Source organism: Musa acuminata, chromosome BXJ2-3, assembly GCF_036884655.1.
Source record: "Musa acuminata AAA Group cultivar baxijiao chromosome BXJ2-3, Cavendish_Baxijiao_AAA, whole genome shotgun sequence".
Taxonomy (NCBI): domain Eukaryota; kingdom Viridiplantae; phylum Streptophyta; class Magnoliopsida; order Zingiberales; family Musaceae; genus Musa; species Musa acuminata.
The window spans coordinates 36,874,846-36,887,812 of record NC_088340.1 but is presented as its reverse complement, the minus strand read 5'-3'; the positions used below and the strand labels follow the sequence as shown (position 1 = coordinate 36,887,812).

Below are 12,967 nucleotides of genomic sequence, written 5' to 3'. Positions count from 1 at the left end.
TTATTAGATCATGATCATCTGTCTCAGGATTACCTGTGGCAGGAAGAATATAATAGAGTGATGATTGGAGTTGTGGAAATTAAGATCTTATGATCAGCTGGAATTGCCCCAACGATGATCAGTCAAAGTGTTTGATGTGAAAGCACAGCAGTGTGGGGTTTCAGGATAGGGAATCAGGGCAAGACAGTGCATCTCATTTTCAAAGATGGTGAGTCCATTTCCTCTCGAGAAAGATCGGCCATGCAAACTGTTAGGGCTTGTCAATTTTAGATAGAAGCCGATACGACATATTTTGGAGTCCGGGACACACCACCGCTTCCCCGGAAGCAATCACCTACAGCTCGCGAACATCCCAACCTTAAAAGTCGTTGATCGATGTCCTCAAGGTGAGCCATCAATCAGTCTGGATCTCGATCGATGCCAACCAATACTCCTTCCCGAGAGCACGATCACCTCATCATCCAACTCATTCTATAGAAAGCTCCCGATACTAACCCGCGGATCTATCAGTGCTGACTCATCAGCCATGATATATTTGTTTGCTAACCGAAACCATGACAGCTTATTTGGCATAAATTCTATTGATTTTTTTTTATTAATATCATTGCATGTAAAAGTTTAAGTTCATCGTAATTTATATTTTAATACTCTTTTTTTTTTTTTACATGGAGTAACAGTTGATTTAACTTTAATTTGAACTTATAATATTTTGGTGTAATATTATTAGATTTAAAAGTTTAAGATCTTCATTTTCATTCTTAACACTTTCCCCCTTACATAATAATCATCTCAAATTTTTCATCAATTTTATTATATTTCAAGGCTTAATTCGGTAAATGAAATATGATCTTAATTTATATCTTAACAAATTCTAATTTTGAGATACCATCTGATTAACAAGAAAATGAATCATTTGATTCTTCTGATAAGGAGTACTTCTACATTATATTTCCTCAGAAATTGTATAAAAAGGTAAGGATACAGTTTAGAATATATATATAGGTTTCTCCATAGTAACATTTGCTCAATTTTTCATGTTGATTTATCCTTTGCTGCTTATAACATGCAGAAATTGTCTTCTCTCTTCTCAATACCGTATCACATATCCATATTCCCAACCCTCGCACACACACACACAATCTCTCTCTCAAATCCTCCCCCACCTTCCTTGTGGTCTCTTCCTTTCCCTGTCATTGTGTCCTTGGCCTGGTGACTCTTCCACCCTGTATACTGCAGCAGATGTCCTGCAATGGCATGGCCTCTTCCTTCTTCCCCTCAGCCTTCATGTTCCAGCTTCAAGCTCCCTGTGAAGATGACCACCAACTGGTCAGCCCTGTCCGCTCCCTCATCCCCACCAACCTCCACCACCTCAGAGGTGATCTGCGGCGGCTGCCATTTCCAAGCTTCCGAAACCGTGGTGTTTCATCTGGTTGATTTGGTGGCGGTGCATGCAGGTGTAGCTCCGGCGACGGGGAAGAGATCGGCGTCGTTCTCAGGGGCCGAGACCTGCGAAGAAGCGAACGGCGATGACGAATTGTCCGACGACGCTTCGCTGGCCGGAGAGAAGAAGAGGAGACTCAACGTGGAGCAGGTGAGGACGCTGGAGAAGAGCTTCGAGCTGGGGAACAAGCTGGAGCCAGAGAGGAAAATGCAGCTGGCTGTGGCGCTCGGGCTGCGGCCGAGGCAGGTGGCCATCTGGTTCCAGAACAGGAGAGCGAGGTGGAAGACGAAGCAACTGGAGAAGGATTACGATGTGCTCAGGAGGCAGTTTGACGCCATTAAAGCCGAGAATGAAGCTCTGCAAGCCCACAACAAGAAACTCCAGACTGAGGTAGTCACCAGATTTCTTGTCTTCCTCTTCGTCAGTTCTTTCTCCCTCTAATAAAAATCTATACAGAGTTAGCATTGCTGCACAAGTTTTGAGGCATCGAGAACGATGCCCGCTTGTAATTGGTAACCACAATACCGGCAATGATGTCTCTGAGAGATCTCCGGTGATTAGATTGCTTTCCTCGTCTCCTTTCTTGTACTTTACCTCTGGCAATGGTGCCCAAGAAAGAGTTGATCATCATAAGGTCTTCTACATTTCTTGATCATTTGCTCTGGCAATGATCAGAGAAAAAGCACAACAAATTGGTCTATCTCAATCGCAAGAACAACGAGAACGGCGGTAGCAGCAAACCTCAGAGCTCTGCTTTTGATCTCTTTCAGATCAAGAGATCTTCTACTGGTAATTTAAGACCGATCAAACATCACTATGATCAACTTTAGAATTATCGGTTAATCGAGAATCATATCTTGCAACCTTGTTGGAGGAAAGCTTGCGTTTAATTTTCTAGTAGAGAAAATTATGCTTTTGGTTGTGTCTCTCTCTTTCTATTTATGCGAAGGTCATCAAGCACCATCGAGGAAATCCTCTGTCCTCTTTAATTGTTTGATTGATCGACGTCCTGTTGTTATCATGCATCTTGTTTATGGCTCGAACCAAGTTGCATGTGCAGGCCTTGGCTCTCAGAGGTAGAGAAGCATCAGATCTCATCAATCTCAACAAAGAGACCGAGGGTTCTTGCAGCAACAGAAGCGAGAACAGCTCAGAGATCAACTTGGACATCTCAAGAACATCGGTCGCCGAAAGGTCCTGTCCCCCTCTCCAAATCTTGCCTTACTTCCAATCAGTTAGGCCAGCTGACCCAGACTGCCCGAAGGTCGAGAATGACGCCCCAGAAGGCAGCTTCAGCAACTTGCTGTGCAGCATCGGAGATCAATCTGCCTTCTGGCCATGGCCTGATCACCACAACTTTCATTAGCCACAACATCTGTTGGGCGAACTGTGGAAATCACTGCTGCATTTTCGTCTCTGGTTGAATTGTATTGCAAGCTTATGTTTGGAGTTCAAGTCCCTGATGTAGAAAGAAGAACACTTGGAAGGAATCAATAAGGAAACAAGAGTTCTTTGATGCTTGTGCAACCTTTAAATTGCAGGAGCGTGGAACACTGTGATGAGATCAAGCCTTTGTTGCTTTGCATGCGCCATTAATGAATGGTATCTCTGTCTCTTTCTCTCTCTGTGTGGTATTTGCTCAGATGTTCTGAAGAAAGTTCAGAGTAGCAACCGCTTGATGCTAAAATGCTTCAAAGCAGGCCAACTTTTTCTCTTTGTGAAGTTTGCCAACTCAGTTGCAGGTTTAGGAGAGGGAATATAGATGCATGTAGACAACCAGTTCTGATTTGATCCTTGGCTGTCACATGGTGCATGTATTATAATGTCCACCTACCTGAAACCTTCAAGAATGAAAAGAAGAAGAAGCAAGAGAGAGAAACTCAATGAAAGCATCTCTCCCCAGTACTTCCCTCTCTGCCATCCACAAGAAAGAAACATGCGACTCACTGAACCCACATTCTCAAGGCAGTGTTGCTGGTAAGGAAAAAAGAAATCTAAGAACCTCAGGCTTGATTCAATTCTCCAATTCTTAATCTATCTTTTCCAAGGTGCAATCAAATTGCTATGTCACAGTGGAGTTCATCCTGAGCTATCAGCATAATCTAATGCAGTGAAGGATCTCCCCTGGCTATCAATTGCAGGAAGAAGAAGATACTGAAATCCACAGGGCAACTTTCCTAACATGTTCAGGAACAGCTTTGAGGAAATTTATTGTGTGTAACTAAAAGATTCTGTGCACTGCAAGTGGCCTGCTAAAAGCAGACAGATCTTTTAAGCTTGCAAAAGTCTAAGAAGAGGGAAAGATGTGAAGAAGATGCAGCTCAGGAAACACATGTTTTGGTGCACCCTTCCATGAATCAGAATGGGTGGATCAGAGCACTCAGGACAAGCACAGGAATGATCCATCCCATATCATATATATTCCTTACCCTAAGGGTGATAGCATATCTGCACATGATGGGAGTCATGTTTGGAACCCCTACTATCATCTTCAGTACATGTATGTGATCTATCATTGCATTGCTTATTCAATGTATTTGTTCTCCTTTACACCTTTCACAGAGTGGTGTGAGCTTGACATTTTCTCTGTCTTGTTTCCTTTCAGACCAATGATAGCTTCCCCAAGTTCCTCTCACTAAGGAATTGAAAGATCAAAAGAGTGAGTTAGTGAGATCCTTTTCTGGATCATATCAAATCCAATAAGCTAATGGACTTACCATAATGTGTCCTTATTTCCATCTTGCACTGGTTCTTTAGGACAAGTGCACAATTTCTTTGGGGGTGAAGTTAGCCCCCCTACAGTGGAAACAAGTGAGGGCTCAAAGGGAAGCTGGCGACCATACCCAACATAAGGTTTGCAATGATTGGGAGAGGACCATGGAGGGTTGTTTGAATCTTATGACAGGCAAACCATGCTGATACTGATCCAGTGATTGGCTCAAGAGTTCTGCTCCATGTGGGAGTGCAAGGACCAAGTGATTGCATGGCCAAGAAGGTTGCCACAACAATGCTCTTCTCATCATGTTTGGCTCAGAAGAAGTGGGATCTCCTGTAGGGTTTTTCACAGTGGAAAGGTTGGAGGTCAAACCTTCTTTTGCCCAAAGAAAGAAAGAAGAAGAAGGAAATCATAGTTGTTGGGTCAGCCATGATTGCTCCAGGTTGCAGAGTGAAACATTCATCTTGGATACACTCAGAGAGAGAGAGAGAGAGAGAGAGGGGGGGGGGGGGGGGGGGGGGGAGAGGTTCAAAGGGGGAAGTGTGAAGTATCAGAAGATTTTATGGTTGATTTATTTTTTTTAAAGGTAAATGATCAAAGTAAGATTCAAATTTAATGTTTTGTAATAAGTTATCGAGATCTTTATCAGCTAAATTAGCTTAGATCATTGTGCTTGAAGAACAGTAAAAAAGAGAATATTATCTGTATCATTAGAATCAATCTCATCTGGAGAAGGAATGATTGCTTGAAGCAAGTGGGGGGCTCCAATTCCATGCTTAGTTGACCAATGAGCAATCATGTCAAAAGTCAATAACAAGCTCAATTAATAATAATGAGGATGGTTTGTTAGCATCATCCAAAGCATAATGTACATAAATATGTAGATTAATGGGGCTTTGGGTTCAACTATTTTGGTGGCATGTACACACATGTAATCTGATGCTTGTATGGGTAAGCATCATGCATGTGTTGCCAACCAGGCTTTGGCACCTTCTTCAGTAAGTGTCCTCTCCTCTCTTGTGGCTGCCAATTCTATATTCTCTGTTCTTTAGGTGCATGTGAGTAGATCACCAAGTTAATAATTTCACATGAAGAAGATGACATATGATACAAGAGTTTTTGGCTTTTGACACTCAAGATCGATTACTTTTGAGATATTAAAACACTTGTGTAGTACTTCTTTTCTAATGTCATAGCTTGGATTGTTATGATATTTCAAGTCCCTTACAAGGGATTCTCCATTCCATGGATCATAGAGTCATAAGGTATTATGAGCTTGAACTGTAATACATTGTACAGATGATAGTAAATTATCTAATCCTTATTCTTTTTTAATGTGAGATTAAATCATGATATTACATTTAATGTTGTAAATAATATGTGATGGTTGTAGAACATGATGATTAAGAAGACTTCAGAAGCTTGCTTACTCGAGAGGTACTCAGCAGTCAATTTGCTAAGTCCTGTTGGATGAGGAGGACCTCAAGGAGTGTTGCTGTACATTATTCTTAGCACTACCAAAACTGGCACAATAAAAGGCCTTAGATCATTTATTAGTAATTTTAATTGTAACACTCTTAAGTTTACTTCTATATCTCAAATCGGTAAAGAGTTAAAAAATAATCATTAACATGAGTTTAAAATTTAATATATTAATGATTAAAATTTAATATATTAATAATAGTTGTACTATCAAATCATAACAAATGATACAAAATCAACATTGACATTGACATGACATGATAAACGGAGAAAAAATTATCGCGAACATCAAACTCAAAAATTATATTATGGTAAATATATTTAGTCACACTTCACGAACAATTGAATTGAATATTAGTAACTTAATAAGAGTATTATTATCAAACTATGTTTAGACATCGATTAGTGGTTTGGTCTCACAAGAATAGATGATCAGTTAACCCCTGACAAATTGGATCGTAATAAATGATATTAGAATAAACTTAGTATTAGATATTGAGTGAGGTTCAATTAGAAAATAAATACTCATAGATCATATTAGAAGATATGCATAATATCTCGATTAGTTTCACATTGGAATTGAGCTATTATTATAAGGATATGATGGATGTATTATTATTAATTATAGTTTAAATATTTTAAATAATGATTTCGATCAAACAAAATTAATAGTTATTTCATGAAATCATAAATAACATCAAAGTTGACTTAATATTGGGACAGATAAAAGTTCGAGTAGGAAAAAACTATTCGTAAACGTGACAGAAGGCACGAGAGTTATCATCGAATATTTGATATAAATTATATTGGATCTTCACAAGGATGTCAAACCATGATAACATACTTCAAAATGAAGTTTAGTTTAGTTATTGGATAGTCACCTTCTTAAAGTTAAGGTGGAAAGATATCAAACTCTAAAGGCATCCTAAGTTTGATACAACAAAATTAACTTATAATGACTTCACAAATGTATCACTATTAGTGTTATCCTAAGTAGTTTTGGATCAGTGACTAAATTAAATAAGTTAATAAATCAGTTAATCCCTTTGAATAAGATGAAATCTTGAGAGTCACACTTCCTTCTCATTTTATACAATTGTCTAGTGTTGGTTGATTCACCCATAATCTATTTAATGGATGCAGTCATTCCTTCAAAATACAGACTTAGGTGGTGGAGTACAAGGGTGCAAATTACATTGGCTTGTGCTTGTCCACCTCCTGATATTGTCTGAGAAAGGGAAGTTGGAAGAGCAGCACAGCTAGAAAGTGGGTCAAATAGTCAAGCCAGGCACCATTCAAAGATAGGAATTCCATGATCACAAAATAACCCATGTTACAGGACATAGTGATTACTTTTCCTTCTTCCAATGGGACCTTTGCATCTACTGCTTTTGGATGGCTCCTGGTGTTCTTTTCCTGTAAATATCACAAAAAACAACCTTTAGAAATATTGAAGGAAAATGTGCTAAAATCACATGTTTTTTGTTGTACTAAGTTTTAATATAAGATGTATTACTCCTTTCCATACTTTTTATCAATGTTACATGCAACATTTCTCTTAGGTTCCATGTTAGAAATTTGCTTAGCCTTTACTGAGAATTATATGTCAGAAAATTTGGCTGTTGATTGCAGAATCTAATTATTGATGCATTAAACCCAATGATGTCATATGACCAAGTTATCATCATGCTACTTTTCTCAGGTCTACTTTATATTTTGACCAGTGAAAAATCTCTTTCCAAAGTGATCTCTCTTCTTTTTTTTTTTTGCCTAATTGTCTCTTTCACCTCCTTTTGTTGGCAAGTCTTTTAAGCCTTCTATATTGATCATTCTTCTTCTCTCTTGTGCTAATCTTACCTTCTTTTTTTTTTTCATCTTCTCTTCATCTACTACCATAATCTTCACTTTCTCCTCTCTATTCCCTTTCTCCATTCTCTTTCTTTATCGCTTATTCCCATTCTTGGTCGTTTGTTGTCCCTCTCGTGATCATCATTGAAATGAACAATAATGTTTAAGAAATTTTTATGCAGCACTTCTTATTGATGAGATAGTACAACAGCCGACATGTCTGGGCTGATCATGGCAGGACAAAGATTGAAATCATGAGGTTTGATGTAGTAACTTGTTTAAGTGATGGATGGTCATGGCTGATTTAACATTTAGAAGAGAGAGAGAGAGAGAGAATTTTTAATTAAACCTTCAAACTTTAACAGCTAAATAACTCCAGTCAGAGGAAACAACAGGGTGATTTTCTATTAACCTTCTTTTTGGATTAAAGAATTGTCTTTGGTTGAAATTTTTTATGAATGCAGTCTCCTTAGAGATCAAATCAAGAAATTTTTTGTGTGTCCAGTACTGAACCTTCATCTTTGCTCTCCTCACTTCACTTTGGTGGCAAATTTGATGAACAACAAAAGAGAATGCTATTCTATTTGACATGACTTCCAACAGCTGGAAGAAGCTTGTGGTTTTTGGAACATCTAATTTGAATGATAACAATTGGCCTTCTTGTGTTCTCCTGCAGGAGAGGGCATTTCCTGCTTAGCATACTTGATTTGTCATCCCCGGGCATCAGCACCAACTCCTTTCAGCAACCATCTTAATCTGTGATATAGAATGTTCAACTTTATTGCTCTGATCATTTTGTTACTTCATAATTCAGCCATCAGATTTCCCTCAAACCACACAGATTTTTCTGTAGTTCCATTCTTCAGCTCAAGTTGCAGACATGTCCTGGTCTCAAACCACATAGATTGTCAGCTTTCTTTCCTCTTCCCATTCACCATTCTTTTGTTCTTCTGACAGTCGTGTACAACTGATAATTAATTATTATAAGAAATTCCAGATCAAATATGATGAGGAAAGAATTGCTCTCTCTTCCATAAGCTCTTCTGTGCCACCAGTTACTTTGTCTACTCTTGTTGGATGTCTGCCACCACCCATGCATGAAAAGAGACATCATGGCAAGGAAAATTACAATTTGTGGTATGGCATTATTGGGTGAATACATTAGCATGTAAAGTAATGTTCTTTTGGAACCTTTAGACTAGGAGCTTTGATTGAACATGAGAAAAGAAATAAAGGTAAGAATCTGCATGATGATGATGATAGTGTGTGTTAAGTGCTGGAGAAGCATCACTTTCCAACTCTGATCTTTGAGCCGGTAATCTGCTACCTGAATTCAATCCCTACTGGAGTTGTCCTTTTGGAACCTTTTAGATTCTTGAGAATGTATTTACTGTATTCAATCGAATTGTTTGTTTACTATAAGCACACTAAATAAAGCTAATCATTGCTTCCATGGTCGCTATATATACCCAAAGTAGAAGCTGGTCTCTGCTCTTGTTCTACTCTCTCTAGGTTTGAAGCTGTGAAGGCATCCATGGGAGACTCCAAGGAGGTGACTTGAGCTTTCTTTTCTTCTATATCTGCGCTTATTGTTACTTTTCTTTTGTTTTTTATGTTGTGGATTTCGTTTCTCTTGAACTCTAAAGAGAGGGGTGATGGTGTTTGCAGGGTAAAAACAATGGCAACAGCAGTGGATGGATGGCGGTGCCGGCGTTCGGGGAGTGGGACATGAAGAACGGGGTGCCGGATTACTCCATGGACTTCACCAAGATTCGGGAGATGCGGAAGCAGAACAAGCACCCCTCCCGGGCCAGCCTCGGCAACGACGACGAGCTCCAGCTCCCCTCCAACAACAACAACAACAACAACAACGAGGGGGAGGCGGAGGAGGAGCCCCGCCGCCGCCGCCACCGCCATGGCTCCCCCACAGTACGTTTCCGGTTCTCCTCTTCTCTTCTACCCGTGCTCATGGGGAAGCGAGCCGTCGATGGCATCGAGGCTCTCTGGCCGCAGTGCAACGAAGGCCCCACCGGCGGGCCCGAGAACGGCAGACCATGGGCAGACGCTCGGCCGGGATCAGGCCAAATAGATGGAGACAGGGGGTGGGGTTGGGTGTCATTGACTGAGACTGACCTAAAGCAGTTGGTGCCATAAAACCGTCTTCTCAAAAGATGCCATTAGCTTTAACTCTTTCTCTTGGCTTCTACAGGGGAGGAAGAAGAAGTTGATGGGCTGCTTGCGGTGCTGTACAGGTGCATGAGGACAGTCACACTCACTGCTGATGACTCAGTGCTCCTTCTCTTCGCTAACAAAAATGTATGCTTTGAGAATCTTAAATCTTCAATGCCACTCTGCATCATCTACTTGGATTTAGCCAATCTGGGAAGAACTTTAGAATGTAGCAGAGATTGATGAACACCATGAGTGTGCTGCTCTGAAACCTAATCCTATTTTGTGGTTCTGTTGCAACTTCAAATTTATTCTATGCAAGTAAAGATCGTAAGAACTGGTACATGACAGGATTAAACTCGTAGCATACGATCAACACGCTTGTGGAGTTGAGAGTCCTAGCAAGGCGGCATGTAGCGAGGTGGAGACAGCACCTTCTCCTTTGGGCCTTCGCCATCCTTCACTATCAACACGGTGTTCATTCCCCAAATCATGTGGCGCTCGATATGGCAATGCATGAACCACACCCCTGCAACACCACAATGTCACAAACATGCTTCAGGGATGAGGCTGATGTGGTTTGGTTGTCTTCTTCATCTGTGTGAAGTCACGAGGGGGTTGGGAACTCACCAGGATTGTTGGCTGTGAATCTGACGGCCACCCATCCGTTTATGGGAACTCCGATGGTGTTCTTGAATGGTGGATCTTGCAGATTGTACCTCAGGGGATCTCTCTTCTTGTCGAAGTTCCCGTAGCCCCAGCCCACCACGTAGAAGCTGTAGCCGTGCAGGTGCATGGGATGGTTGTCCCCCATCACCAGCGACGTCCCCTGGAACACCACCTCCATCCTCGTCCCGTACTCCAAGACCCTGACTTCGGTCCCCAGCGTCGGGAGCAAGAGGCTCAGCGGCTGGTCCGTCGCCGTGAAGTTGTAGTAGTACGGCGGCATGCTCGGGAAGTTCTCGCCGAACACGCCGCCGATCCCCGCGTAGTAGGCTTCCAGTATGTCGATGGGAGGGTCCACGAAGCTGATGTTGTTGAGGCTTGCCCGCAGCCGCGTCCCGTTGGGCCCGGCGCACGACGCCTGGGGGCACTCGAGCTCGTTAATGGCGACCGCGATGAACATGTCTTGGTCGACCGTCTTGGGGACATCCACCGGGTGGGCGGCGTTCGCTGGACTACGGAGCGCGAAGGAGAAGTTGGTCGCCGCCGCGGTATCGTTGTAGTAAGGAAGGGTTGGCAGGAGGGGTTTAGTCGACTCCAAGGGGAGGTCAGAAACGTACTCGACGATGGCGGTGGTGGCGGTGGTGGGAAACGAGCCGAGGGAGAGATAGCTAAACGCCCGGCCTGCCATGTAGTAGAGTGCGTCGGGAGGCTGGTTAGCTTTCAGTAGCAAGTCCATCGTTTCCCCGGGCGTGATCATGATGTAATCCGAGGACAAAGGTTTGACGTAGTTCCCGTCGGATCCTACGACCACGAATGTATGACTGGCGACGGAGAAGAAGAGCCCGTTGCTCATCGCGGCGTTCACGACGCGGAGGAGGTAGGTCTTGCCGTGCTCCACCAGCATTCTGAAGGTTCCTGGACGAGATGTCAGAGGACAAAGCGTTTGATCTCTGCAAGACGAGAGCAAGAACCAAAGGGAATCACTTCCGACAAGTCGACACCTGCAGACGAGCAAGGGTAGAGATCGCCCGGTCGTCCATTAATGGTGAAAGCGTCGGAGCTGTTGACTTCACCTCCCGTGCTAAGAGCCTCTTCCAGTATTACATTGGCGCCCCGGTTCCACCACTCCCCTGCAACGCAGCAATCAACAGAACAAACTGTGAGTAGAACAGGCGGTAATCGTCGTCTTCTCCACCATAACCGATCAGAATCTATGACGACCGAGCATGATGACGAATTCTTGGAAGGGGTGTGGGAAGGGGTAGCGCGTTCCGCGCCGGGGGCGAACGACGATGGCGCCATGGACGGTGGCTCGATCGAAGTCGTTGTGCGCGTGCCACCAAACGGTTCCTTCCTCGGTGGAGAGGATGATGGTGTAGGTGAAACTGGCTCCAGGCTTAATGGGGCACTGCGTGATGAACTCAGGGCCATCTAACCATGGATTCCTTGGCTGCTTTACTCCATGCCTGCATGTTTCTTCGATCAATTGTCGTGTACAAAGGCAAACTCCCAACGAGGATTTACTTGATGATTAGCGAAAGCCGTCAGTAATCAATGGCCATACCAGTGGATGGTAACATTCCTTGATGCATGGTTGTGGACCTTCACAACAATGGTATCTCCTCTGTGAGCATACAGATTGGGTCCTGGAAACTGCCCATTGACTGTCAGTATGCTCTTCGTTCTACACAGCCGAGTACGAGGAACTTCCTCCACCTACAAACAACAGCATTCCAAATCACACTCTCATTCACAGAACATGAAGCAGAGAAGAGAGTGTTTCAGAGGAGTACTCACATTGAAGACATGGGAATGAGTCTTGCCACATGCTTGAGTTGAAGCAAGACAATGTAGCAGCACCAACAGAAGACACAAGAAATCCATCTCTGCAGAGTGGAAAGACTGCTGCTACTGTCGTAGCATTTTTATAGTGGACACAGAGATGCAGAGCTCGGATTACAGGCTGCCTTCTGATGGAGACATTGCACCTTACATGGACCTTCTTTCTTCTCTGAGTTCATTTAGGAAAGAATTGGTGAACTGAGGCATTCCACAGCCAACTCTACATTTCTGGTACCTCTGAGGGCTCATTAGGTCCTCAAATGTAAACTTTTCTTCTTCTACTATTTCTTGCTTTTAACTGTGACGGTGAGACTACACTCATATCAAAGAACTTATCTGTCATCCATTGGAAGCCTTTGTTTCGATCAAAAGGTATAACACAAAGCAGGTTGGCAATTACGAGTCATGGTTACCTGGACTTCGTATGAACTGAACAATAGAAAGGATCAGCATTAACATCTACCAATTTATCTCAATCATCTGCCACAACCACCTGATGGAGTTTTTCTCTGGCTGCATTTGCTGCTTTGTCAAATATGATTGATTCCAACAAGCATTTGGCTTTAAAGAGTAGAAAGGAGGGACTCATATTCCATGCTTTTGATTCAAAGAGGCCATCTTCGTGTTGATTTCTTCTCATGCAGGCTAGTTTTCCACCACCCCAATTAAATCTCAAGATGGATGTGATGGTAACAAGCACTAGAGAGGCTAAAAATCTACCTTGTGTTAGTTGAGTTTGGGCTGCATTGACTTCTTACTCTCTTGGCAAGCAGCTAAGAAAGCAAAAACTGGCTGGATGAAGA

At 42.5% G+C, this 12,967-nt stretch overlaps 3 protein-coding genes across 5 annotated transcripts; 2 read left to right on the top strand and 1 right to left on the bottom strand.

Moving 5' to 3' along the window:
* Positions 1-1,080: 1,080 nt before the first annotated feature.
* Positions 1,081-2,957, top strand: LOC103979195 (homeobox-leucine zipper protein HOX21). 2 transcript variants are annotated; one of them, XM_009395258.3, is made up of 3 exons: positions 1,081-1,375; positions 1,455-1,831; positions 2,490-2,957. In XM_009395258.3, the coding sequence occupies exons 1-3, from the start codon at positions 1,240-1,242 to the stop codon at positions 2,805-2,807; spliced, it is 831 nt and encodes a 276-aa protein (XP_009393533.2). In that variant the 5' UTR covers positions 1,081-1,239; the 3' UTR covers positions 2,808-2,957. The 2 variants fall into 2 exon arrangements, with proteins under 2 accessions (XP_009393533.2, XP_009393534.2); XM_009395259.3 differs by having other exon boundaries at positions 1,083-1,375; positions 2,502-2,957.
* A 5,874-nt stretch (positions 2,958-8,831) lies between these two features.
* Positions 8,832-10,146, top strand: LOC103979599 (uncharacterized). 2 transcript variants are annotated; one of them, XR_001977122.2, is made up of 4 exons: positions 8,832-9,039; positions 9,156-9,416; positions 9,697-9,803; positions 10,008-10,146. XR_001977122.2 is itself a non-coding variant. In XM_018823329.2 (3 exons), the coding sequence occupies exons 1-3, from the start codon at positions 9,022-9,024 to the stop codon at positions 9,745-9,747; spliced, it is 330 nt and encodes a 109-aa protein (XP_018678874.2). In that variant the 5' UTR covers positions 8,838-9,021; the 3' UTR covers positions 9,748-9,903. The 2 variants fall into 2 exon arrangements, 1 of the variants encoding a protein (XP_018678874.2); XM_018823329.2 differs by lacking the exon at positions 10,008-10,146 and having other exon boundaries at positions 8,838-9,039; positions 9,697-9,903.
* Positions 10,055-11,226, bottom strand: LOC135607588 (laccase-15-like). The gene is made up of 2 exons (XM_065099536.1): positions 10,287-11,226; positions 10,055-10,185 (listed from the first exon to the last, which is right to left on the bottom strand). The coding sequence occupies exons 1-2, from the start codon at positions 11,224-11,226 to the stop codon at positions 10,055-10,057; spliced, it is 1,071 nt and encodes a 356-aa protein (XP_064955608.1).
* Between the last annotated feature and the right edge of the window lie 1,741 nt (positions 11,227-12,967).